The 27,997-nt window shown below is 43.9% G+C and overlaps 1 protein-coding gene across 4 annotated transcripts in view; it reads right to left on the bottom strand.

The window, feature by feature from the left end:
• LOC133128136 (ryanodine receptor 3-like) overlaps nt 1-27,997 on the bottom strand; it is a 97,773-nt gene that overhangs the window by 25,300 nt on the left and 44,476 nt on the right. For all 4 annotated transcript variants that reach the window (XM_061241441.1, XM_061241443.1, XM_061241442.1 and 1 more), the window contains exons 28-62: nt 27,600-27,808; nt 27,161-27,357; nt 26,873-26,921; nt 26,497-26,657; nt 25,807-25,972; nt 23,748-23,834; nt 23,149-23,375; nt 21,204-22,014; nt 19,810-20,010; nt 18,766-18,868; nt 17,810-17,941; nt 15,900-16,173; nt 15,187-15,301; nt 14,443-14,572; nt 12,857-12,960; nt 12,199-12,334; nt 11,645-11,828; nt 11,159-11,270; nt 10,698-10,818; nt 10,244-10,413; nt 9,500-9,720; nt 8,960-9,050; nt 8,158-8,298; nt 7,905-8,068; nt 7,426-7,504; nt 7,057-7,146; nt 6,823-6,969; nt 6,586-6,648; nt 6,233-6,308; nt 5,637-5,760; nt 4,107-4,222; nt 3,616-3,683; nt 3,370-3,491; nt 3,000-3,049; nt 2,835-2,895 (exon numbers count right to left, since the gene is read on the bottom strand). In XM_061241441.1, coding sequence (XP_061097425.1) covers nt 2,835-2,895; nt 3,000-3,049; nt 3,370-3,491; nt 3,616-3,683; nt 4,107-4,222; nt 5,637-5,760; nt 6,233-6,308; nt 6,586-6,648; nt 6,823-6,969; nt 7,057-7,146; nt 7,426-7,504; nt 7,905-8,068; nt 8,158-8,298; nt 8,960-9,050; nt 9,500-9,720; nt 10,244-10,413; nt 10,698-10,818; nt 11,159-11,270; nt 11,645-11,828; nt 12,199-12,334; nt 12,857-12,960; nt 14,443-14,572; nt 15,187-15,301; nt 15,900-16,173; nt 17,810-17,941; nt 18,766-18,868; nt 19,810-20,010; nt 21,204-22,014; nt 23,149-23,375; nt 23,748-23,834; nt 25,807-25,972; nt 26,497-26,657; nt 26,873-26,921; nt 27,161-27,357; nt 27,600-27,808 — 5,302 coding nt within the window. The remainder of the gene's footprint in view (nt 1-2,834; nt 2,896-2,999; nt 3,050-3,369; nt 3,492-3,615; nt 3,684-4,106; nt 4,223-5,636; nt 5,761-6,232; nt 6,309-6,585; nt 6,649-6,822; nt 6,970-7,056; nt 7,147-7,425; nt 7,505-7,904; nt 8,069-8,157; nt 8,299-8,959; nt 9,051-9,499; nt 9,721-10,243; nt 10,414-10,697; nt 10,819-11,158; nt 11,271-11,644; nt 11,829-12,198; nt 12,335-12,856; nt 12,961-14,442; nt 14,573-15,186; nt 15,302-15,899; nt 16,174-17,809; nt 17,942-18,765; nt 18,869-19,809; nt 20,011-21,203; nt 22,015-23,148; nt 23,376-23,747; nt 23,835-25,806; nt 25,973-26,496; nt 26,658-26,872; nt 26,922-27,160; nt 27,358-27,599; nt 27,809-27,997) is intronic.

The raw sequence follows: 27,997 nt of genomic DNA, 5'->3' as shown, positions 1-27,997 counted from the left end.
ATTAAGCTTAGTCATGATCTAAATGTAGCCCTTAATGTCTATTGTATAATGATTTACCCTCTAAAGGCTAGTTTATACTCCATCAGGCGACCGTCATTGCAACCAGGTGACATTCAGTTTATAAATGATAAATTAAATATATTCAGTAATTTCAGTCGAGGCACATAAACCAGCCTTTAATGCCACATTATGTCAACAGCTATTCATGCCTCAAACAAATGTTCCATATTCACATGACAGAAATCACTTAGATTAACTAATGCTTTCATTTAAATGTACAATAGGTTATTTTGGACTTCTAACGATCAAGAGAGGAATTCCAGCAACAAACACGCTCAAACCACAATGCTGTTTATCCCACTCCTTCTCTGTGAATGAGCTGAGGTTGAAACACCATTGGCTGTGGCAATTATAACCAATTTTCAACCAATCAGCTTGAATTACTGTACAGCTATACGATGCTTTGGTACAGACTGCCGGCCCGTCAACTGCATATTTTGAAACCCAAATTTAAGGCCTTTTTTAATGATAGAAAGGGATTTGTAACAATGTTTTTTTAAATATATTTTTTAGGCCTTTTTCAGCTTTATTGGACAGTATATAGTATAGAGAGACAGGAAGAATGGGAGCAAGAGAGGGGAAGACATGCGACAAATGTCGGACGGTCGGATTCGAACCGCCGACGTCGCGGCTCGCAATGAGCATGCGGTCAGTGCTCTACAGGCTGCGCCACCGAGACACCCAATTTGTAACAATGTTTTAACACAAAAATCTTACCTATTGTACCTTTAAAGTGCTAAATGGAAAATAGTTTTAACATTTGATTCGACTGACAAGTAAAAATAGACAAAGTGGACGAACTACAGGAAAATGTCCGTTTCCAGAAGGACTATAAAAACTGCTGCATCATGGCATTCAGTGAGACATGGCTCACTGAGCTCGACCTGGACACCGACTTGTCCATTGACGGTTTTGGAGCGCCGTTTCGTCTGGACCGACAGGCAGAGGTGACGAGGAAGACTCAAGGAGGCGGGGTATGTATATATATCAACAAACGATACTGTAACGCTTGTTCTGTGACTGTCAGAGAGCGTATCTGTACGCCAGACGTCAAACTTTTATCAGTATCATTGCGTTCTTTCTATCTGCCCCGTGAGTTTCCACAGCTTTTCATCACAATTGTGTACATCCATCCTAAAGCAAATGTCACCTCTGCCTCTAGCACTATCTTTGACATAGTGCAAAAGTTGCAGTCAATTTCACCCGAGGCACCAAACTTCATAATGGGCGATTTTAATCATGTCTCCCTTAAAAAGACACTAAGGAACTTTTATCAATATGTCTCCTGTCCAACCAGGCGGGATAAGACATTAGATCTCTGTTATGGGTCAGTAAAAGATGCCTACAAATCATTCCCACTTCCTCAACTGGGATCGTCTGACCACAACTGCGTGCATCTACTGCCCACATACACAACTGTTTTAAAAAGGGAGAAAGCGCAAACAAAGGAGATAAAGGTTTGGACTGTAGGGCGGCCTGTAGCGTAGTGGTTAAGGTAAATGACTGGGACACGCAAGGTCAGTGGTTCTAATCCCGGTCTAGCCACAATAAGATCCGCACAGCCGTTGGGCCCTTGAGCAAGGCTAACCTAACCTTAACCTTAACCTTAACCTTAACCCTGCATTGCTCCAGGGGAGGATTGTCTCCTGCTTAGTCTAATCAACTGTACGTTGCTCTGGATAAGAGCGTCTGCCAAATGCCAATAATGTAATGTAATGACTGATGAAGCTGTCCTCCGCCTGCAGGAGTGCTACGAGTGTACTGACGAGGACTTGTTTAAGGAGTCATGTGATGACTTAGATGAATTTGTGGATGTAACATGCTCATATGCTGCCTTCTGTAGGGATATGATTATTCCCTGTAAACGAGTCAAGATTTACCCCAATAACAAACCTTGGGTGACCAAATCTGTTAAGTCCAATTTACAGAAAAAGAGACTTGCTTTTAAACAGGGAGTAGCCGCTGACCTGCACATAGCTACCAAGGAACTGAAATTGGACATTTTAAGAGCGAAACAAAATTATAAATCTGAACTAGAAAATAAGATGGCCGCAAATAACCTTGGTTCAGCTTGGTCAAGCATGAAAAGCATAGCAGGCCTTAGAGATTCAAAGAGCGGCCATCAGGCCACACTAGACGGTTTCAATTCTGATATTGAATTTGCTAATGCTCTTAACTGTTTTTATAATCGTTTTGATACTTTTGATTTTAGCAGGGAAATTCAAGAACTGAGTCACAAACTGGAGGAGAACCAGCGCTTTGCCATAGACCTAAATGATGTACAACAGGCCTTCCTCTCTGTAAGAATAAACAAGAGCCATGGACCTGACAATATCTGTGGTCATCTAGTTAAATCTTGTGCGAGACAACTGAGCCCTGTATTCCATTATATTTTTAACAGGTCATTACAGGAGCAGCATGTCCCTAAGATTTGGAAGGATGCGGTGGTAGTCCCTGTTCCCAAAACTTGTAGCCCCAAAATTCTTAATGATTTTAGACCAGTCGCCCTCACATCCATCGTAATGAAAGTCTTTGAAAAACTGGTCAAGTCAGAAGTTTTAAAGGAAACTGAGCACGCACTTGACTCCATGCAGTTTGCATATAGGCCACACAGTAGTAGAGGATGCCACAGTGACCTTGCTTAACTTAAGGGAATGCTAGACTTTTATTTGTGGATTTTTCTAGTGCTTTTAATTGTGTGGAAAGTGTGGATAATGTGGGCATACAGTGAGTGTGGGAAATTTGAGGGATGCAGTGAGGTGGCAGAGCCATACCTGGTGTCCAGCGTGCGTGCCAGGATATGAAGACAGCTCACCATGGTGGCAGAGTCACTCCCTAAGAGAGGACAGACACACTGAGCACAAATCCACAGCATTCTCTGGTCAAATACAACAGCAGATAAAGGATTAAGTGTGAGGCACCAATGGTCATCACCTTACCAAAGAGGGAAATCCTGTGCCTGACAAGGGCTGCCAGTTTACAGAACAGGCTGGAAGATAGAGGAGACAGCATAGAAGGAAAGTCATAGTAAAGAAACACTGTGACAGGGAAGAAAAGATAAGAGACAGAGAGAAGGCTCCATGGGAACAGTAGAGTGTTCAGTTGGACCTGAACATCATGTGACATCCCTGCTGAAAAAAACAGCCCAAGCTAGGTTTTTAAACAGCTGATAGCTGGTTCACCAGTTCAGACTAGCTCCATACTCAACATGGTTTGACCATCTCAAGCTGTTTTGAAACAACTGGTAGCTGGAATTTTCAAGCTAGTCATAGCTGGATTTTACACCAGGGATTTACTGTGCAGTGGTACCTGGTGACCATCTCTTTCTCCTTGTTGGAGGCATAGCCGCTACTGCTCATGTTGTTGCTGGGAGAAGATAGGAAGTACAGACAGTGGTTCTTGAAATATTGGTCTATCAGAGGCAGGAGTACCTGTAGGAAAGTCAAACACAGCCACATGAGAGCAAGCATGGCAGGTGCAAAGCATTTTAATTCCTTCCCCAGCATGGTGCCTGTCCAATGCTTTCCTTCCACAGCTGCAGGAGCATATGCTTACCTTGGCAAAGAATTTGATCTCCTGATCATGAGGAGACTTGTCGGTCTTCCCACTGGTAGCCATGGCCTCTAGAATCATAGGGGTCATGGGTCAACTCTCCGAAGAAAATGAGGAGTGGGAGTCTACTAATGAAGTTATTCACTGACAATAAATCATGGTAATTTAAAAAACTGAATAATCAATATTTGAATAATTGATGAGCATTCAGTCAGAGAAACTGATTGACACTAGCAAGGTTGGTGGTTCTAATCCCGGTGTAGCCACAATAAGATCCCCACAGCCGTTGGGCCCTTGAGCAAGGCCCTTAACCCTGGATTGCTCCAGGGGAGGATTGTCTCCTGCTTAGTCTAATCAACTGTACGTCGCTCTGGATAAGAGCATCTGCCAAATGCCAATAATGTAATGTAATGTGTGGTGCAGGTGTGCACACTAGCAAGCCCTCATCACTCTTGCGGGTGCAGCCGTGCAGCCACACAAACAATCAAACTCACCCAGGTGGGCAATAAACTCTTGCGCTGAGTCCACATATTTCAGCAGCTTCTTCAGTAATTTGTAGGCAAACCTCTTCTCCATGGATGATGCCTCCTGCTCTATATCCTTCAGACCTCTGCAGCGCAGAGAATACAGAAAGCAAGAGGAGCAAGGGGCAGAGAGAGGGGCTATGGTCAGTGTATGTCAGGTCAGTATGCATGTGTCTGAAGGCTACTGTCTGTGTGTCAGGGATAGGCATGGGTAATCGATTAACCGGTTAACCAAAGTGGGCACCTGATTGAAATGGCCAACGTCTTAACCGATTAACGTTTTTTTATGATTATTCTTTTAAATAAAATCCTGCATTGTGGGTAGCCTACTGCAGTGGGGTCGTAGAATTTCAGAGTAGCCAAATTAACCTTTCACTTAAAAAATGCAGTGCAGTAGGCTATGGCAAGCAGCATTTTGAAGTGGATAATCTGTAAAAAACTTCAGTGTAAATATGTTGCATCAAACTTAGATTCAACAACTAAGTGATTTAATTCACAACAAAAGCACTGTGACAGATCTCCACGTTTGTTGCAAACAATTGCTTAAACAACTTGTGTTTAAACAATCCACTAAACTCCAAGTGAGTGCGATTCAACCAGAAAGGAGCATATTGCACAGCATGTCACTTTATTTTATTTAGGACATGTTGTCTCTTAATTTTGTTAAGGGAAATAAAGCCTTTCTTAACCTCATGGAATTTACCATTTTGCAATATCATTACAGCACAGGTTGAGAAGGAACAGACTGCAGTGAAGATAAAATCTGACCTTCTTGCTGTCAAAACTTTTTCCACCAACAGCTGACCTCCCTTACAAGGGCAACATAAGCTATGTGACTGTGTCATATTTTTGAATGGGAAATTAAAACAGCTGTGCTTCAAGCTCACAGCATAAATTGGCACATGGCCAAAAACACCACTGCTCATCTTAGATCTGATTAGAATCAGAAACATCACCTGTATTTTTAATACCTTTTGAATCAAAACGAAACAAAAGACAACAAGGTGGGTTTTAAGGCAAAAATGTCAATGAGAAATGACACTTCAAGGGCTTGACAAATTCAGTTCGACAAGTGGTATTGCCAGCTTTCTCATTTTCATGCAATCACCCCTTGTCAGTGTCATGCCATCAAAAAATGTACAGAAATTTTACTGCTGATACACTGCTATGTTGTCTTTTGTGCAAACATAAATTCATTAAGTCATTTTTTGCCCAACTTTTTTCCTGAAATGATGCCCCTGTTGTGCAGTAACATATCTAATTGATGTGCTTAAACAGCTTTCTTGTCTATTATTGAGTATAGAAGTTGTATATAACTTGTATATGGAATATACTATATGGAATAGTAAGCAAGTAAGCTGTGTTGGATATGGGCGTGGTGATATTGTAATGTCCAGCATCGTGAAAGTTCCAGTAACAATCCAGACAGCATGACTAGCTTACCTAGACATGATGTAAAGCATTGCATTATGGGAACTGTAGTGAGTGGGGCAGACTGACCTGGTGATAGCGTAGCCATTGATCTGCAGGAAGCGGAAGACATCCTGGGCCTTCTCCCTGTCACGGGACTTCTCTTTGGCCGTCAGGGTGTCGTAAGGCACTAGCAGAGGGTGAGTTCCACCTCCTAAGGATGATAAATGCCGGCTCAGCCCTACCTCAGTACACAGCAATGCCCTAACCTGTTTAATATGCACTACAGTACACACAGTATAAAGGAGCTGCTACAGGGATAACCTTCAGGGTGCTGGCTAATAAAGAAAATGATTTAACAAGGCTCCTTTCATCTTCTGACAAATTATTCAGAAACAATGCTTGACTGTAATAGAGGGCTCCGTGTAGATTGTGTTCTGTCTTTGAGGACGACAATGTTCTGTTGTGATTAATGTCAAACGATTTTGCGTGAGGACTGGCGCATCAGAAAGCAGACCTATTCATGTGAGGCCTTGCTCTGCATCGCCCCACAGCACAGAATGCAACTAATACAGAGAAACATGACCCAGCCTTCACCAAAACAAGCAGGACTGCCGGGTCTTTGACTGTACAAAACTGGTATCTGTAATTCTAAAGTGGCACAGAATAATTCAGAAAAAAAGCACCTTTGCTGCTCAATTCCATTTTCTTCTTCTTGGCCCAAATGTTGTGGTAGTTTTCAGCCACAACTTCAACCATGCCCTAGAGGAGAATGTGATGGAAACAAAACACAAGTCAAGAAGAATTATGTGACATTAATGGCAATGGCATCCTGCTATCTACTTTCAGCATCAGAATTACTCTGGTCTACAGAAAATGAAAATGTATTGTTTTTATTTTCATGCAGGTTAAACATACCATCTTAATATTAATATAATCAGGACAGACTATTCTACAAGTATTATATAATTATACAAATAATTCAGAAAAATAGCAGTTACTAACTACGTCTTGACAAAAGGGAAGTTTGAACACAAACCTGTAACTCTCTGGACAGTACCACAGAGCTCATGTCCAGTGGGTCTGGGACGAATCCATTTCCCTGTCAAAATCCCACATAAAAAAATGTCACCAGAGATACACTTTGTAGCACATGATAGATATTGTTTTGGGCTAGTTTGCAGGAAGTGAAGTGAAAGAGAAGGCAGGTGCTATAATGCCTGTTCAGCAAGTTCATATTGACTGAAACAGAAATTTCTATCACACACACACACACCTGAGAGGATGGAGATATTTTGCGCTGTTTCTCACTCTCCCATTGCTGAGACATAACCTCGCCTTCTTTGGTCCTCTCAATATTCCAGCCCATGGCAAGCATGCTCTTCAAAGACTCTTTGACTGGCCAGCGGTAAGTCTCCCTCTCCTGTAAGGACACACACACAGACACACACGTTGACCATAAGTTCGGAAAAGTTCATTGAAGCTGAGCACAAGTGTTGTGTGTCAGCACCTTTTCTGTCAGTGTGCTGTAGGGCTTCAGCAAAGGGTGAGTTCTTTCCTTGTCATCCAAACTTTCTCCAAATTTCCAGCCAAGGGTGATCTGCCAAAAGACAGAAAAACAGACAAGTGTGAAATGCATGCAGACAAAATCATGCAAGGGTCGATTGCTACAATAATTGTACTTTTTAGCCAGGTTGCAGTTTTTATAGTCTCATTACTGCAACATCTTCCATAAATGCATCATTATAATATCAGCCACTGACACTTAGATTTTTCTTCCAGGAAAGACCTAAGCTTTATGTTACTCTATACAGTAAAATAACCAGCTCTTACTGCATCAGTTCAGATAGAACCTATAAAGTATAGTATAGTTTCCTACCTTCTCTAAACACCATTTATTGTGGGAATGCTCAGCATATTTGATGACAATGCTCTCCATTTTCTCTGGAAGGGAAATACTGAAAAAGAGTACAGACAATTTTTTTTTCAGAACAGCAATCCTCTGACTCAAACAAATCTTAATTCAACAAAGATATTCAGTGTTGAATTCCATTCCCAAATGGATATCATGGATATGGAGTTGCAAGGGATAGTTTGCATGAAAAAGCACCACATGGTGGTCAGATCCATCCTGTACAGCAGTGGATCATCAAATCTGGCCCTTGAATCCAAATCCATCCCTGGTTGGCCAGACTGTCTTCACACCTGACTCACAGGTAATGGGAGGGTGGAAAACCATGAGTTCTCAGCCCTCAAGGACTGCAATGATCCCTACTGTACACAATGACTGAGACTGTGACTGACAAAGCGGTAGAGCCAGGTCTAGAGGGCTAGCTCCATTACTCCTGAAACACTCACTTGGCCGTGTTGACGGGCCTGGGGTCAAAGTTGCCCTCAGCATCCAGGGAGTCCAGGTCCTCCTGAGTGGTGCCAATGGAGGCGTCCACATAGTCTGGAGGCAGAGCCCCTCCAATTGCACTAAGGCAAGCCATGGCCATTTTGAAAAGGTCAGGGTCATATTTCTGCCGGAGACAAGGAAGCAGTCAGGGAGGAGGCCCAGCTATAAGGTGGCACTCAGTGAAGTGTTGGGGGCCCCGCAGGGTGGATGTACCTTCTGAGAGAGTGAGTCGAATATACCCCAGAACAGCTTCTTGGTGAGGAGCAGTTCCTCTTCGGACGGCATACCATAGCCTCCCAGGCCTGAAGGCAGGCAGTAGTACTTCCAGTTCTGCTCGTAGTGACTGGCCAAAAGCTACAAGATAAAAAAAGTAATGTTACACTCTGTTTATGTGAAATGCAATGGAAGAATTCTTTGACACATTTGGTCCTCTGTTACTCCAAAACCAACAATCTTTTCTGTCACCTCTCTATCTGTGCTATAGCCCTGGAGCTGTCAAATGTGTGGACCTCTGCTATACACATTGTTCATCTTTGGAAGTTGTGAGGTGACAGCAGACTCTACAGTACTGACTCAGAGACAGTATACACGCGAAAGGGTTTATGACTGCCTTCAACAGAATTTCTTCGGAGAAACCTTTCTTTGTTTATTTAAGAAGTGTCCTTCCCATTTCTGGTTTTCTTGATTAAGCTTTCAAACCATCCCCCAGGCTTGGTGCATAGCTTTGTGCTGAGTAAACTTGCCCTACACTCTCCATAGAAAGACAGGAGCACAAGCTTGCATTTCTCCAGTTATTCTTGGCAGGCCCCTCCGCCTCCTTACTACTGCCTTAGAAAACCATTTCAAATGTGACCTTCATAGGGCTGGCTGAACTCAAGAACAGGAGCAGCAAAAGGGGATAGGGGCAGCAAGAGTAAGATGGGGAGAGCAAGGGCATGACAGGGTGAAGGCATATGGGGTAGGAGAGGGCACAGGAAACATGAAACTGGCAGGAAAAGGGCAGGACAGGGCTCACCCTCAGAGGCATCTTGCAGTACTCCGTCAACAGCGGCACATCAAAGACAAGGCGACGCAGGAGTTGCTGTAGCATGGAGGGCCTCAAGTGCCTGTAGGACAGCACCAGTCACAAGATCAGGGGCACTTACATAGCACCTGTCACATGACCAGGGACACACACAGCACCACAATCACATGGCGGGGGGACCCATGCAATGCTATAGCCAAATGACCAATGACAGTCATACAGCACCCCAGTCACATGACCAGGCACACCCATACAGCATCACAGTAGGATGACTGTTCTGAGAGGACTGTTGCACCCATACAACACCAGTCACATGACCAGGCACACCCATACAGCATCATAGTAGGATGACTGTTCTGAGAGGACTGTTGCACCCATACAACACCAGTCACATGACCAGGCACACCCATACAGCATCATAGTAGGATGACTGTTCAGAGAGGACTGTTGCACCCATACAACACCAGTCACAGGACCCACAGGCCTCTACATGACCCAAAGACAGCAGTACAGTGGCAGGGTGGCTCTTACTGGCAGATGGCGAGTATACATTCTTCAATGGCGTCGCGCTGGGCCTTGGTGAGTGAGCGGCCTTTGGACAAGCGGTAGATGGTGTGCAGCGTGGAGTCGATGAGAGCAGCGTAGTGGTCCGTGCCAGCGAACTGGGCGGCACAGCGGGTCAACAGCGGCAGCACCGCCGAACCAATGTACCTATTCAGGGCCAAAGCCGTCTCTGTGGTACTGAGCGCCTCCTACAGGCAGGAGACAGAACAGCTTCCAGTCACCGTGAGGCAATCATTCCTCACCATGTAGCAATACTACCTGTATCACTGGCTGAACTCACATCAGAAATATACATTGGTAAGAGGGTTCTACTTAGCAATACACGTAAATGTGAATTTGGGTAACAATTAAGGTGGCTTAAATACCAGCATAGTTGTTTATTAATAAGGAATCCCGCAGAACCAATTCAAGTTTCTTTTTAGTCCCATACCCACAGATTTAAAGACCGAAACAGCACAGGAAGCAAAGACTTGAGTGATGCAGATTCATTAGATCGAAAAAGCAACATATAAATGAACTTCATAAAGTATGTATTAAATACATTTTGTGCCCAGATCAGCATGGAATTAAACAGGGCAACTTTCCTGGAGTAAAATTTATTAAGGACAAGATTACAAGATGTTTGCCAAAATCTCTCAAAGAAAAAAAAATGTATACCCTTCACTATTTTGTAGAACTGTCATCCACAGAGCTTCAGGTAGACGGACTCACCGTGTCCAGGGAGGCAGATGCCTTCAGGTCTGGCAGGAAGCCCACCTCCAGCAGGTGCAGCAGGAAGCTTTGGTCCTCCACGCCATAGACACGGTCCAGGAACAGCACCATGGGGGCCTTGTGTTCTGGGCAGAAGCTGGCCGACATATCAGGCTCCGTCACAGTGCCGTCTGGGAGAGAATGGGGGGAGAGGCTAGTTTCAGTGGTCAGAACCTGGGATGTTTTTCAAGTGAAAATTTTATAAAGACCTCAGATGAACGAAGGGAAGATAACCAGGTGTTCAGTCACGCAAGCACACTGCCACACCGCAACACATCATTGATAACTGTTACTGTTATTTTCATTATTTTATGTGAAGCACTTAGGCCATCATTTTATACATGAAAAGTGCTATATAAATAAACTATTATTATTGTTATTATTATTTGTATTACAGAAGAGTTCTTAGACTCACCTTTATTAACGACGGGCATTTCGAGGGGAATGCTGATAATGCCCACCAGGTCCTCGGTGGGCACCAGAGAGCGCAGGATAGCACGGATTCTCAGGGCCTCCCCCTTGCCTGTGTTGATGAGCTGAGAGATAAACACCAGGTGCATGTTGGGAAAGAACGTAGCTAAAATGGAAAAGGTGATGAAGATAAGATACACTCAGTGAGCACTTTATTAGGTATTTATTAGACTTGCTGCTGTAGCCTATCCACTTGAAGCTTTGACGTGTTGTGTGTTCAGAGATGCTCTTCTGCATATCACTGTTGTAATGTGTGGTTATTTGCATTACTGTCACCTTCCTGTCAGCTTGGACCACGTTTTTGCTTGCAGAACTGTTACTGGATGTTTCTTGTTTTTTTCACCCTTCTCTGCAAACTCTAGAAACATGCCGATGTGTTTTCTATCAGATCAGCTCATGACTCACATGCATCTCAGGCGCACAGCGGCCGAGCAGGTCGATGAGAGCGGAGTAGAAGGACATGATGGCGTTTCCTGTGTGTACCACTTCTTCCTCCTCTTCCTCCTCCCCGCTAGACCTGGGAACAGCGAGCGACAGAGTAGTAGCACTGTTAGAGAGGAATGGTAATTTACAGAGCAGTAACACTACCAAAGAGGGACAGTGAGTACCAACACTGCTGGAGAGGCACAGTGAGAGACAGAGTAAAGGATAATCCACAACAAGAAGAATAACTATAATGGTAACTATAAATATGTTGTATTAATGGCAGATGTAACCGAGAGATTTACAGACCGTTATTTTTTAGTAGTGTGGCTGCTCACATCATTACGGTTATAGTTATCATTATAGTTATAGTTATAGTGGATGGGCCTTAAGAGCAGTGCTAGAGAGGGAAAGTGAGCTAAAGAGCCACAGCACTGGGCAGAAGGGTACTGCTGTTTTGGGGCCTACTTGGCAGAGGTGAGCTGGGTGGGGCTGGGCAGGTCTCGGGTGGGGTCCTTAGAGATGGCAATGGCCTCCTTCACGGCAGCCAGCAGGCCGTTCCCACCCTCACCACGCAGAGCCGGGCCAAAACACTCAGGGCGACGAATCAGTAGCTTCACCATCACGCTGGAGTTTTCCTCCACACTCTCTCCTGAAGTCACACACAAACCCAACACATGTATGTATACATAATGTATACGCATGCACACACATGCATACATACATACAGATGCTAGGTCAGCTTGGAAATGACCATCTCTTTTTGCTGTATACTGAAATATCATCAAAATAATCAACTTTCCTCTAGCTCACTAGTGTAAAAAAAACAGGGGATGCAACTACAGTCAAAGTATTAAGTGTTTCTCTTTGGTAGATTGAGAAGCTGAGTCTCATGGCTGAGGTCTTCAGAGAGAACAGCAGTTCATAGACCTCTCCCCTGTGAACTCAGCCCTGAAATGGCAGTCAATTGCACATGCTCAGAGGGAGCATTGCAGTAGGAGCAGGTCTCATGATGCGCATACCATTGACGAAGACCGCAAATCGGAGGAAGGACAGGTAACGCTCCCCCTCGATGGGGTTCCAGCCGATGTCAGGGTAGCCTTTAGCCAAGAGCATGGGGCAGCCTTGGAGCCCACAACCAGCCAGGTATGTCACCACCTACGCACATAACACACTGGCTTAGACACACGCTCACACACAGGACAAACAGACAAGGACACCCCCACCCACACAGCACTCTCACACAAAGGTATGAGCAAGGAGCATACCTTGACCAGAACACTGGGATACATTCAAGAGGTGACTTGAACGCACAACTGTTCCTGTTACAGTGTCCCATATATGGACTATCACAGACACTCTAAGATTCACACACAGAAACTCATTCATAGACACATATAAAAACACACACACATACAAAAACACAGACTCATTTATAGTAGCCACTCACAAACACTCATTGCACATGTGAATGTACACACGCACACACACATACACACACGGTAGATAAAGGCACACACACTGGGAGTCAGAGATACTCACAAACTTACTTACGCACACACAAACAAACACAAACACATTATATCAAACATACATGTACAGTACACGCACATACACACACACAGTAGAGAAAGACACACACACTGACAGTCAGAGACACTCACAAACAAACACACACACCTTTTCCAGGTCAGGTTCTTCCAGAGCCAAGGCCAGCCCGTTGTTGTCCATCACAGAGGAGGCAGCTACATCCAGGGGAGTGGAGCCCCTCATAGCAGGAGAAGCTGCAGAAATAACCACACAACCATCAATTCAGCTGCACACTTATCTGGACCAAACCAGCACTGCACTTTCAACAGCAGACAGCAGGGGGCAGCCTTCCATCACCATCACGAAACCATGTCCAATTTCACTTTAGCTTATAGTCAGCTAATATGTGTAGGGAACACCATCTGCATATGCCTCTGTGTGCCCGCATACAGTTCATAACAATTATAAAATATTTTGGAAAACAAGTCTAGAGCAAAAAAGCACATGCTCTTGTCATCCATCTGCTTCAAATTAAATTGTACTTTTTTCTCCCAGGCAACGATCAGGATGAACTTTTTTTATAAACAGAAATGATGTACTGTTTTGATTGTCCTGATGCAGCAACTGTGGCTGAGATAACTAATTGTGTACTGCATCACGCTGTTGCTTAGACATGGTATGGCCATTTAACAGGAGAAAGCATATCTCAAAGTAGTTTTTTAAAATATATTTTCCCATCCGTTTTTCATTAAGATCCAACATAGCACTCAAAGTGGGACGTGATGTTCACTTCTTTCGACCACCAAAAAGAGGACACTATTCAAGTCAATTAAATTCAGTTCACCTCAATTTTATTTGTATTTACAGACATGTTCTCCCATCCTGAACATGCACAATCCCTACTGTCCTGTCATTTGCACAGAAATGGGTGCAAATGCCACACCATGATGTTCACTTCTTTCTACCAACCAGAAGAGTATTGACCTCTATTCAAGAAAATGTAATTCTCATTGTCACACGGATGCTTTCCAGGGGAAATAGAAAAGAAAATTGGGCAAAAACTAGGCCAGGACCCCCAAAAAGCAAGCAATCGATGTTAAAAGTAGGTTAACCTCCCTCCTCAGTGGGAGGAAAACACTGAAAAAAAGATTGCAATAGGAAGAAATCTTGCAAGCCTGGTGTAATAGTTAACATATAATTATTATTACTTAATTGTTACAAATTATTACTGGTCCTACCTGTGACTGACCTTTACCTGGCATCTACTCTCACAGTTCATTCAATTCAGGTCAATTAAAAATTATTTTTATAGCACTTTCTACAAAAGACTGTCACAAAGACGCTTTACAGAGTAACAGAATGGGAATAAAAGGACAAATACCAGGCCTAATCCCCCAAATACCAAGCAGTACAAGACCTCCACTATTCCTATGTCTGACAACTACAGTCATACTTATGCCCAACCACTACAGGGGCAGCTTGTAGCCTTGTGGTTACGGCACATGACTGGGACCCTAAAGTTTGGTGGTTCAATCCCTGGTGTAGCTGGATAAAGATTTTGGGAAAGGCCCTTGGCCCGCATTACTCCAGGGGGAATTGTACCCCTCTGAGTCGAATCAACTGTAAATTGCTTTGGATAAAACCATCAGCTCAATAGCACATTATGATTTCATTTTATTTTGACCTACACTGTCATTCAAGAGCAGAGAAGAAGACCCCGCGGGCACAACACTCACCCAATCCCACACTGCTGTTCTCCAGGAGGTAGCTGAGGTGGTCGAACATGGCCTTCTGGTTCTGCCGACTGATGCGACAGAAGTAGCACAGGAACCTGCAGCAGCTCGCCACCATTTTAGGGAAAGCAACCTGTAACATCAGAATTACATTACATTATTGGCATTTGGCAGACACTCTTATCCAGAGCAACGTACTAAGCAGGAGACAATCCTCCCCTGGAGCAATCAGGGTTAAGGGCTTTGCTCAAGGGCCCAACAGCTGAGCGAATCTCATTGAGGCTACACCGGGATTAGAACCACCGACCTTGCGTGTCCCAGTCATTTACCTTAACCACTACACTACAGGCCGCCCTGAATAAAGCCCATATTACCGTCAAAAATAAAACATAGTGAATAAAACAGATGACTAAATATTACACCCGGTCAGCATTGATGTAGACAAGCATCGCGTTTACACCACAGTTGAAATGCAACAGATCAGATCAATGAGACATTCTGGGATACAACCGTGGTCTAATTAATGTTTGCTGTCCACAGTGGTAATAACCCTAAATCACATCAAACTCTTTCACCAAGCAATCTGCATTTTTAGGTATCCTTGAAAGAATTAGAAGTTTGGTGTATTTATAAGTGTCTCCTTAGATACTGTGCTGATATTTGTAATGATTTGTAACTATGCTGCACAATAAATTGCCCATCAGAGCCAGCTAAGCTATTGAGCTCTTCTAATGCTAAAGCTCTTACCTGGGACTTGTCTCCACCCAGCACATTGACCATAACCTCCATGACAGTCTCATGCATGCCCAAGACCCGCATCAGGTTGGGGTGCTGGTAGAACACCTTGTTGTTCATAATGTCCCTACACACAAGAGAGAAGAAGGAAATTGTCTCCATCCTTCAAACTGAAGCTGCACCGGTTGAAAAAAGTAAGGCTTAGTTTGATTCCATTGAATCATTAATAAAGCACACTGCTTGCATATGTTATGAAAATAAAATAAAACTTATGTCAATAACTGCATTATTGTTTTATTTTACAGCCATTTTTGTGCATATATATCAAGGGTGCCAATAATTCTGAAGCCCACTATATGTATGTATGTATGTATGTATGTATGTATGTATGTAGGTATATTTTACCAGAATTAGCTCAGATTCTCAAGGTAAGTCCAAGCACTACTCATGAAATGGTTGAAAAGTAAATGTGGAAAAAAGCAATGAGTGTATGGGTTACAGTTAGCGGATAGTAGTGGATAGTAGCACTTCTGATGACAACTATGTTTAGAACAGCATTTCCTGTGTATTTTGCTAGTTTCTGGATGTGATGCTCTGACTTATGGTAGAACCTATGCACTTGTAAGTCGCTTTGGATTAAAAGCGTCTGCCAAATGACTAAAATGTAAATGTAAATGTAAATGGTTCGTGAGTGAGGGAATTAGGATAGCAGGGGTGGGGCTTACCCCAGTCCATCAATCATTAGCTTCTCCTCCTCCTTGCCCATGCGCACGCTGAGCAGGGAGCGTATCTGGCCCAGGGACGCCAGCAGGTTGATGGTGTCCTGCACGGAGGCGTCGCTGATGGTGTAGCTGCGTCTGATGGCGCGGAGCAGCTCGCCCACGCAGTCGTACTGCCGCCGCAGCAGGCTGAACATCACGCGCACCAGCTCCGGGTCCTGGATGTGGCACTCCTGCGCCCAGCTTGCCATCGTCTGAGAAATCAGCTCCTTCAGGTTCGCTGGGGACAGTCAGAGAGAAACATGAGCTGTAATATCCTCCCACAGAGGAATGCAGGTTAGGTTTGTTGGAGAGTCTAAATTGGCCCTCGGTGGGCTCCTGCTGTTTGCCCTTGACCAAGGCACTGGCCTCAGGACTGGAGTGGGTCCCCAGGCACAGCTCTGTGGCTGCCCACAGCTCCTAAGCAATTACGATGGGTTACATGGAGAGGACGAATTTTGTTGCCTGAGGCAATTACAAATAAGATAAAAATAAAATAAAATAGGCTAATCCGTGTCAGGATTTTGAACCAACATCTGCTCTTATTATTGAATGAGCTCAATCATGAGCTCAATCAAATAACTGGAATTAGGAATCTGGAGAAGTACCAGCTAAAGCAATGTTCCTCAAACCATGGTCCTCAAGGTTTCCTTCCCTCCCTTTACCTGGAAGTGAGTGAACACAGTCTGGCCAATCAGTAGCAGTAATATTGCAGCTAATTACCCAGGAGAAAACCAGGGCTGGGTACCTGAGTCACAACCTCAGACTGCAATTGTGTGGTCAAGTTCAAGAGTGAGCTAGCATTTACAGAGCTGTCAGAAAACAGAGAATTTGGTTTGAACCAAGGTGGGAAAATTCAGGTGGGAAATATGCACAAGTACACATGCAAACACATACATTTTTCATGGATTTGTCCGATGGTCCAGGCCGTCATGACTGCCATCGATCAATATGAAGCTTAAGATGTCATACAGTATGTTCATTTCTCGGGATATCCCGCACAGAATAGGTAATTTATCATGTGTGAAAGCAGGAGTGTTTTTTTCACTTTCTCTTCTCCTAAGAGCTGCAGCTACAATGAATAACTGCTCTTATGGTACTCTGAGGAGGGAGAGTGTCCAGACAATCAGGATTTATGACCTCAGAAGTCATTCATCATCCCCTCTGGATTCTGCCACAATAGCCGTAAATAATGATTCTACAGCTGCTGCCCCTAATTGAGGCCTCTGCAATTAAGCGTGCCAGTTCCCTACACCGCTAGGAAACCTGCTGTAAAATACAATATAGAACTCAATTATTATTTTGAATGCCTCTCATTGTCAGCATGCATCTTTATCTCTGTCCAACTCCAGACAATCATAATCTCTATATGCTGTATGTTCTCATTATCCATACCCAAGGGATGCTAAAGTTGTGCGAAAATGATTAAGGGGATAAACAAAGACTTTGAAAATCTGTCAAAGTACAGTATAGTATCTCCATATATTCTCACAAACTTAATCAGCAAGCAGCTGAACTGTTTGGCTCAGATTCATAACAAGCCTCTAATTATTGTGTCCCAATCACGACCCAAGCACTCTCTAGCCTGGCTTATTCAATCTCCCTGGAGGCCCATTAAATCCAGAGCCAACAATAAGACAGGTGTTAAAGTACAATAAATAAAAGTTGTTGAACAACAACAGGGCACTAATGCACAAAATGGCCAAATGCATTAATAATGTTAAGTAGCATTAGACACATTAACATTCTTGCAGTCTGGAACAGAACGTAAATGTATAGGTGTGAATGGACAGAATGAACAATAGTTTACATGGGTTACTGCTGTGACCATGGTTTACATGGTTTACTGCTGTGACCATGGTTTACATGTAACGTACTGGGAGCTGCCTGTGTTTCCTCTGTCGGCTCCGCTGTTTTCTGTGGGCGACCTTTGATCTTGTAAATCAACGCCATTAGCCGGTCTTTCAGGGAGGCATCCTGCTCCTCCTCATCCTCTTCCACAGGGATTCCTGGACAGACAGACAGGCGGTCAAGCAGGTGGTTAGTTTAGTGAAGACGCCCAATGCCATTATCCTGCAGTTCTAAGGGTGTATTTAAATGACTAGCCTGGCTAGGCTTTTGCAATAGCTCCCAGTGGTGAATCCACAGAAGTATCTACTCATGAAAAGCCACAGTCAATGTAAAAACTTTGCACTAGTTCACACAGCCTATACTGTGCCATACAGACTGTGACCATCCATTCAGGTAGCCCATTACATGGAATACGTTTCCTCAGAGTAAATAAAGCTGTAGGCCTGTTATGTTTGTTTTACAGGCATAATAACCCCTCTGGCTACTTCAGGAAGCTGGGCACTGATCCCATAATTCACAGCATGACAGAACCACTTGTGGTAGCAATGGCATGAGCATATTGGCTGTATTAACACGAAAACAATGAAAAATGCAATGGGGCTGAATAACCGGTAAACAAGCATGGATTGTGGTTCAAATGAATTATTGATGTTTTTAAAAGGCTAGGCTGCAAGAAGACTAGATTGGGGCCTGTAAGATGTGTGGGGCTGCAGTTCCCTGCTGAAAAAAACAGCTCAAGCTAGGTTTTGAAACAAGTGGTAGCTGGTGGACTAGTCCAGACCAGCTCTCAGCTCTACGTGGTTTAGCTGGTTGACCGGTTCAGACAAGCTACTAGCACTAGTTAGGATACCCAGGTCATACCCAGCTAGACCAGATTTATGACAAGCAATTTTCAAGTCGGTCAAGCTAACATAGCTGGATTTTACAGCAGGGTTCCGCTGTGCTCTGCGATGCTGTATCGACTTTATAGCAAGGGTCATACCACAGTGCAGGCGCAGTTCATCATGAAAGTCGTACAGATCCTCCCTTATCTCCTCTGGGCAGGGGCAGTCCTCTCCCAAGCTGAAGTTCAGCAGCATGTTAATCTGCAGAAGACCAGCAGAACATGACTTTGTGAAACTGGGCTGTGGTGTGCATCACTGGGTGTACCTGAGGTGAGCTAGTTCTCTCTCTTATACGGTCTAGGGCTGTACATTTTAGAGAAAGAGCCTTGTGTCATTCAAGCTGTAAAATGGATACAAATATGTGGGATTTACTTAGTGACACCTATTTGAATAACTAAATTCTGCTAGCTTCTTCCAGGCCTCTAGCTCTTCACTATCAACTTGCTAGCAAAATCGTATCTCAACTGGATAGAGCTGCTGATATTGAGTCCTTGTTAGTTTCACCTCCATGCAGCATTAATGTAGTTCAAAGTAAATGAGAAGCAATATGTTTTGTGGGGGGTGGGCTAATGTTAGCTTTCTCCTTCTAGAAAATTCTAGCCAAAAGGACACACTGCGGCTGGTGAGTATTGTGGTGCAGCAGCTCTGATTTATATTCCACAGCAGTCTTGTACACAGTCACTGGTAATAAATGGACCACAGACAGTGTCTGCTTCAAACCAGCCTCGGTCTTCAGTTTGGCTGTTTCCCATTTACTGCATGTTCCACCAGGGGAAATGAAATATGCTGATGCAAAAGTGCCTCAATATTTACCAAAAGAAGAATAGCATAACTAATGGATTTTCTATAAAAAACGTATGTCTACACAAAGCTTAAGGCACACAGCTGCAATGATCCATGTCACTGGATAGTGCTCACTGTTAAAATGCAAATTGAACAAAAACGAATTCTGTTGTGCAATATTTGGATATTCCAAAGCGCATACCCCTTCATGTCTGTCATGAAAATCATTTTACTGGCTGGTTTTTGGAATAGCTTAACAGAGGTTCATGCAGCAGAGTAGTTTAGGAGACTCTACCTGCACAGTGGCTAAGCTATGTTGGTACCAAGGGGGTACTAAGGGTGCACCAATGATGCTTCACCTGCTCTTGAGGGGGAGAGCGGAACTCCTTGGTCTTCTTGGCGGTGACGGCGGCAGACATGTTGAAGGCCTGCATAAGCTCGTTGTATCGGAACTTCTGGTTGAACTGCAGCTTGGATACGAAGCGGTCTGAGAAGGACACAATGGCCTCCACGCGGTGCTTCAGCTCACAGTCACAGAAGTAGTGTAGCAGCTTGCATATCTGCAGGTTGGGAGCAGAGAATGAGTAACAATGTGCTGTAGGAGAAATGTAATGAACTGTGCTGTACCGTAACCTCTGTAAAAAGCACTGCACCAAAATAAACTGCCTTTTGAAATGATTTTTTCTATGTTTTTTCCACTCCTCAATTTTGCCTAATTATGCTCACCCTCCTTTGGGAGAGCACAGACACGCATATTGAGTGGCTGGCTGAATGAGCTTGTATTTTTCTATCATTCTTTTATTACTAATGGAGAGTGTATTGTCTAGCATCATGTATTTCTCTGAAACATTTTGTTACTTGTTTTTTCCAGTAATGTGTGGTTTCCACTAACTCCATTCAAGTCTGTTCTAATTTCTTTTTTGAGTATGCCACAGATACAGTATGTCCTGTTGTTGTCAAAAAAGTGTTTATATTTAAATTATATATAATTGGCCATGTTGACACCTCTGGGATGATCTATGTGTGAGTCGGCTCATCAGGTTGCTGCTGCATTCGATCTGTCCAATGGTGTGCCAAGTGCCCCCTGGCTTCCAGTTTTAATCAGTGAGATATAACTCTTCCAATCAGCACTAGCACTCCCTCCTGAAAAATAACCAAAACAGTTCAAGCCAGGTTTGTACTGTTTGAGGGCAGGGTTTGTACTGTTTGAGGTTCCAATACACCGGGGAAGTGCAGTAAACAAAGAAAAGTATTTGATTCCAAAACAGTTTCTTTTGGAAAGCCTATTGTTTACCCTATGTCTCTGACTTTTTTTATTCTAAGTTCTGAGCCCTATGATGGCATCCTTGACTGCCATTGGCACAACTCTGAACCCCATGTTGACAAACAGTAATAATAGACTCAATCAACGGCAATAACAGGCAATCAAAAGCCTAGAATCTAGACCTGATACTGAAAGCTTTCTTATACCTGAACTAAGGAAGTGATTGAATACAGATGAAAATTCAGAAGCAGCTGTGAAGCCAACGTTTGGTCCCCTAAAATTAGGGGGGACTATGTATAAAAAGGGATGTGATTCCTACACGCATCACCTGATATGGAACACCTTTAACACCTTTACACTTTAACCTCACATTTATGGTTTATTTTCAAATCCAATGTGCTGGACTACAGAGCCAAAAGACAATAAATTGTACCAACTGTCCAAATACATATGGACTGCACTGTATTTGACCTGATGCTGGACTCTCACCTGCCGTTTGACGGACTCTGGCAACCTCTTCTCCAGCAGTCCCTTCGCAAGAGCCTTGGCCTCCTTGGCCTCCTCCTCCCCCGCCTCCACGGCCTTCTCCTCGTTGCTGGTCACCTCCTCCTTCTCGGCGGGCTCCTCGGCCCCTCCCTCCTCCCCCTGCTCCTCGCCAAAGACGTGCGGCTCAATGAGCAGCAGCACCAGCTGCACGTCATCGCCGCAGAGCGCGCCCATGGCCAGCAGCGTGCCGATGAGCTTGAGGATCGGCACAAACTGATACTCGGCACTTCCCCCCACGGGGTCGCGAATGTGGTAGCCTCCCCCCTGCACCGCCTCCGTCAGCATGCTGATGGCCTTCTCCTTCAAGGTGTCCAGGGGAATCTGGGGGCTGTACAGGTGCGTCTTGCGCTTGGTAGTGATGAAGCAGGGCGGCGAGAAGTTGAGGCGAGGCTTGAGTGAGGTGCTGAGGCCCACCCCCGGAAGCGAGTGCGTCTTGGACTCGTCGGAGAAGAGGCGAACGCCGCGCGTTTCCTCAGTGACGGGGATGATGAACTCGTCGTTCATCATGAGGCGGGCGTCCTTGGCCGTCTCCAGGTGGACGCTGATGAGGACGTCGTAGAAGCCCTCGCGGAGCATGCCCGACAGGTACTGGTTGTCAATGGTGTAGAGAAGCTGGGATTGGTCCAGGTAGCTGCAGAGGGCGTGGGCCACACGGGTGTTGCCCAGGGCGCAGATGGCGCAGTACAGCTTCAGGGTGTGGTAGTGGAACTTGCGCAGATCCTCCTGCTCAGAGAGCTCCAGCACATCCAGACACCTAGGGAACAGCATCCACATAGTACAATGTTCAGGGTTAAATTATCTCTAAGAGCAATGGTCCTCACTCCTGGTCTTGGAGAGCTGCAGGGTCCGCTGGTTTTTGTTTTCACCTTAATATAAGCAATCAATTCAGACCCAAGAAAATTTGGTGAGGTGAGTTAACTGTGTAATTAACTGCTTTAATTGATCAGTTCACCCTGTGGCTGTCCAGGACCAGGAGTGATGACCACTGTCTTAGAGAGTACATACAGTATGGTCCCTGTTGAATTGACACTGGAGGTGCTCAAAGTGCAAATTTAAAAAATGAAACTGTTATTGTACAGAATACATTATCAAAATGTCTGAGAGCAACAACAATAATACAAATATTATTTCAAATGAAAGTGGCATATTGGGAACTTGGCAGGTGGTCGGGCACTTGGAGCCACCCCCTCTACACATTCCTGCTGGGAATTGTACTGTGCTAGGAGGCAAAAAGAGTTATAAAGCCAGGAGAGAACAAAGAATGAGGGAGATAAACACTAATATAGCCAGGAAAGAAGGGAGAAAGAAGAGAGGCAGGGAGGGAGAGTAATTGTACAATCCGAAAAAACCAGAGAGAAGGGAGAGAAATACTAATCAAAGAAGAGTGAGGTAGAGAGAGACAGTAATACTATTACAACCAGGAAAACAGAGAGAGATAAAGAGGGATGAGATAAAGAAAGAGGCAGGAGATAAGGGAAAGGTGTAGGAGACAGAGAGAGTTATTATGACAGCGTAAGATGCAGAAAGATAGTAGAAGTGTGAAAGAGAGATGGTACAGAGATAGAGCGGGAGATTGTGAGACACTGCGAGAGATAGAGAGACAGTGCCCAGCTGAAAAAACAGCTGAAGCTAGGTTTTGGTAGCTGGTAGCTGAGTGACCAGTTCAGACAAGCTCTCAGCGCAAAATGATTTAGCTGGCTGATTAGTTCAGACCAGCTCCCACCTTGACATGGTTTGACCAGTGCAAGCTATGTTTTGAAACTGCTGGTAGGTGGTTGACCATCTACCAGCCCAGACAAGCTATCAGCACTGCCTGGTATTTTCAAGTAGGTATAGCTTCATTTTACAGCATGGTCTGCAAGGGACATGGTAGAGAAAGATTTGCGACCTGCTCTCCTCAGGGATGTGCACGGCCATCATCTGCAGCGGTTCCAGGCACTGCACCACCCAGCCGTGTCTCTCGCTGACCCGGGCCGTCTCCACTGATAGGAAGGTGTTGGGCATGCGGCTCCACAGCACCGACACCAGGGTCTGCACCTCCAGGCGTGGGGGGCACTGTGGCACTGGGTTACTGTGCTCACTCTTAAAGATGGCCGACGAAAGGGGCATGGCACCCTGTAAGGAGTGGAGGCGGGGGTCAATGGACAAACACTCTTATCAACAAAGTACAATAAGTGCAAAACCATACCTAGGGACAAGTGTCACACTTCCCTAGAGGGAAGTACAGTTCCAAGTGCTAGAAGTCACCACATGGAAACTTACGAATACTTGAACCCTCAGAGATCTGATAACAAACTGAACAAGAAGCAGCAATGAAACAGTTTAGCACGAATAGTAAAACGAGTATACAGTACATAACTGTGATAATTATAATAGACAGCATACATGGCTAATTAGACATTATGGGGAGGTAGAGGGGAGGGGAAAGGTGCAGCCTGGGCAGGACAGTTTCTCGACACTACAGAATTTATGTGAGGAATTACAAACCTTTATCATTGAAAACTCAAACTGGAACAAATTGGGACTGGTAGGCCTTACGAACACAGCAGGAAACAGCTTTGTGCTGGGTTCGACCTAGAAATATGACAGAAAATACCTCAATTATGCAGAAAAGAACATTTTTTTCATGGCAAAATTAGCATAGCTGAAAGCAAACATATTCCTTTCAATAATTAAAAGCTTGGTTTACAGATCAACATTTCAGTGGTAACAAGATAAGAAGCAAATGGAGCACTGCAAAGTCTGTATTAACAAGTGTTTTTTTCCACCCAAAGACTAGCAAACACTCTGACGAAATGGTAGTACTGCAAAACAAGAACGCATACTGTCAGTAACTTGAGCTCAATCTGACACCCAGGCCTCAAAATACATCCATGCAATATTTTGTCTTATTTTAGAAATACGTTTTTAAGTCTAAATATAAGGCCAAAATACGAGTTGAGAGTGTCTTCTTTTTGCACTTAAGCTGGCATGTTAACGGTCAAACTGCAAAAATTAACTGCGATAAATGTTTGGTAAACACCAAAATCCTACCTTTTTTTTACCCAATTCCTTTGAACATATTATACAGTATTTTAGCAAGAAGCAGTTGCTCTCCCTTCCATTTTCACCTTGAAACAAAAATACTGATGATGTAGAACAGAAGCCAAAATAGGTGACTTTTATTTCTGTTAGATGATAAGTGAGGTGTCAACACCAATAAATCAATCTCTACACTTCATTCTCTGCTGCACAGTCCTGGATAGTGATGCTATTCAATCGAAACACATTGCACCTGCATCCTAAATTAGATTGAAATGGGCTTTTGCAGCAAATATATTCCAGATATAAATGGACCTATGGTTTTCGCAACAGTTATGGGCAAATTGAGATCCAAATTTTAATTAATATTAAACTTTAATCCTACAATTGGATTTTCTAGACATATTCAAAATAAGAGTTTGATGAATTGGATTTATAAAATGGCCGTTATATGGACACCTAATGCACTGAGTGATACAAAAAAATAGCGCTAAAAATAAAATATTCATACTTCAAGCCCACCACACGGTCTAACCCTCCACCCTTGCCGGACTGTGTTCGCACCAGTCGACAATCGCAATCTCTGCCCAGCCCCCCAGAATATGCCCTCCAAAAAGTCTGAGCATGACCCTAATCTCAAGTGAATGAAATTCATGACAATTCTTAACAAAATGCATCTGTCACTTTGTTTCATGAGAATTCCTGTGACAATCTCCACTGCCAAGATATCGAGTGATAATGTTGCCCTCCAGCAGTGCATGCCTTTTGCTATGTATTAAATCCAGCGTGACTGTTGACAGGATATGACAGGGATATGCGCCAGAGGGTCTTTGATGTCCCTCCCCCAGGCTGGCTCTGAGTCAGGGACACTTGCCAAGGAGGAAATACAGACGAACATGGAAATCACTAGTTTCCCTTTTTGAGGATGCGCAATACAACTGATCATAGCTCTTACGTCAGGTGAGCAGGGACTTCCAGGGAAGGATAATTTTCTTTAATCTTTATCTTTTCCATATTTCATGACATTGCAAATAAATTGAATTATTTATAGATAGAACAGCCATTTTAGGCAGTCTTGAGATTTGAAAAAAAAAGTTTGGGGTTCAAAGATGAATCACACAGTTCCCCACAGGAATCTGACAGTGACACTTTTCAGAAGACAGCCACGACAAAAAATGCGTGAGATTGATATCTCACAGTAGCTCCAAATGTTTTGGCTTCATAAAACTCTAAGCTCTCCCATCACTAGTCACAGGCTGATGAATGGCATCGCAAGTACCCGGGTTCGGTAAGGCATGCGTTTATATTAATACCTCGTATTCACCTATGCACACACACATTCTTACACGCCAACTGCAATAGCCTGCTATGCAATTCACCAACCAGGTTAGGTGTCTTGGTCAGGGACACTTCAACAACCTTTGAACCTTCCGACTGCCAGACGACCAGACGACCACTCTTACCTCCTGAGGGCTAATGTGGTATGGTGTGGTATGACTTGCCTTGGTTCTTCAGTGCACTATACCTGGTAGAAAGTTTCCATCTCCTTTCCATTGGCAGTGAAGGACACCAAGCCAGTAGCCAGGTCAATGAGGCAGCCGATTTCCAGATCCGTATCAGAGTGGTTGGAGGCATTAGAGGTGCCGGCGATGTCTCCAACACAAACCATATAACAGTTACTCCTCTTAACACTGGAAGAGAAGAGAAGAATGTGGCATAACTATCGGAGCATTGAATATAACAGAGAGCATGCTGTAGGGACATCATTATCAATCTCAATTACATTATAATTAGTGGTGCAGAGAGAGATGACTGTGATACCAACATGTCTCAGTGGATTATAGACATTTCTAATAACTTTCCTCTTACTCAAACTTGCACTGCAACAGGGAATTCAAACCGAATATCCATCTTTCTTTCAACATAATTGACTCCCTTAGTTAAATGTCCTGTTTTAGCATTACAATATCATCATGCAAGAGTTCAGTTTAATGTGTGCTAATGTCCTAAATTGGTATCCTATAATTGGTTCAATGTAGCCATTTCAGTTAATTGGAAAATGTAATTCCCTTGATATCAAACATTATGCATTATGCAATAGTTGTTTTCAAATTGGCCACTTTTCACCAAGTAACACTGTGTTGCTCCCTGGAATTATGATTGTTAAAGGCTAGATACTAAATAAAATTGACTGATTGATCCACAAGAAGCAAACCTCTCATGAACCCGCCCACGCTCGTCTCCCAGAGTAACAGTGACAGTTCGGGTCTTGCTGAGGTTGAAGTGCTTGGTATGATAGTGGTAGTCAGGGGTGACCCAGCCAACCCACACACAGGATGGGTCCTGGCCAGCAAACACTCTTACGGAATGGTAGTACTGCAAAACAAGAAAGCATACTGTCAGTAACTCAAGCTTAATCTAACACCCAGGCCCAAAAATAGGTCCCTAAATCCCTGAAACTCAGTCCCAAACCTTTATTCCTTACTGAATGTTATTCCTTACCACCCAGTACCCACCACTGAAATTCATGAAACTTAGCTACTACTGGATGTCCAGTAAAGACCAAAACACAATGACGTTTTGTGACATACTGTTGTGATGCTGTCAAATTCTGTCGCACCGTCATCCAGATTTTTCTCTCTATGAGACAAAAACATGAGGTCACTTCACAATTCAATGAGAAGAGAATGGAGACAGGCAGAACAAAGAGTTTTAAGAGACAGACGAAGAGGCACGAAAAGCAGGAGACTGACACTAGCATACAAGAAAGTTTTACAGAAAGTTGCTGAATATCTTGAAGGTATGAGTGTGAGGATTGTGTTTGGGGGTGTTTTAAGAAAAACTGAGAGCAGAGGGATATAAGAATGTGGTGCTCATACCCCTGTTTGAGGCCTTGGGATTCATCATCTTGGACTCCATTCACCAAGACAGTGTTGGTGTCGAGGATCGGTTGGAACTCCACTGGCATGCTCAAACGGCAGAACACCAAGTCGGTGTTGCTGCTCTGCGTTCCAAACGTCTTGTGGGTAACTTTGAGACATGGCGGATTGTCCACACTTCCATCAATTCTTGTCACCTGAAACAGTAGACACTATTACTCACTGTTAACAATGCACTGTGTAATATGAATATCATAACAAGAAAGCCTACTGGCAGGAAATGTTTCTGATATATCCATTTACCATATACTGTATACACTCACTTTATTAGGTATTTATATTGACTTATTAAGTCTTCTGCTGCCTATTCACTTAGAGGTTTGAAGCATTGTGTGTTTAGAGCTGCTCTTCTGCATACCATTTCTGTGTGTTCCATTACCTTGATGTGGTTGTGGTTCTTTGGAACATTGACGAAGGTTGGTAGGCGCTTGCTGAACCACATGGTAACTTCGCGGTTCATGTTGACGGCGAAGGGCTCAAAGCCCTCCTGAAGCCCACACATGGTGTAGTACTTGAAGGTGCTAGCGTCCTTTCCCAGGTTCATACGGCCTGTCTGGGAAAGGCCCAGGCTGCACACAGGGATGAACCCTACAGAATAGAGACCATTAGTGCACTAAAAAACAAATCCCAAACCAATCTTCATCCAATAAAAAACAGTCTTTACTGGGTCCTTCAGACTGAAATGACTCCTTATAATAAATAACCTATTTTCCTGCACTCTCAGAAATAAAGGTATGAAAAGAAAGGTACAAATGCTTGCAGCTGGGGCAGTACCCA

Source organism: Conger conger, chromosome 5, assembly GCF_963514075.1.
Source record: "Conger conger chromosome 5, fConCon1.1, whole genome shotgun sequence".
NCBI lineage: Eukaryota > Metazoa > Chordata > Actinopteri > Anguilliformes > Congridae > Conger > Conger conger.
The sequence above is the reverse complement of the archived record's forward strand: the minus strand, read 5'-3'. Positions and strand labels throughout refer to the sequence as shown.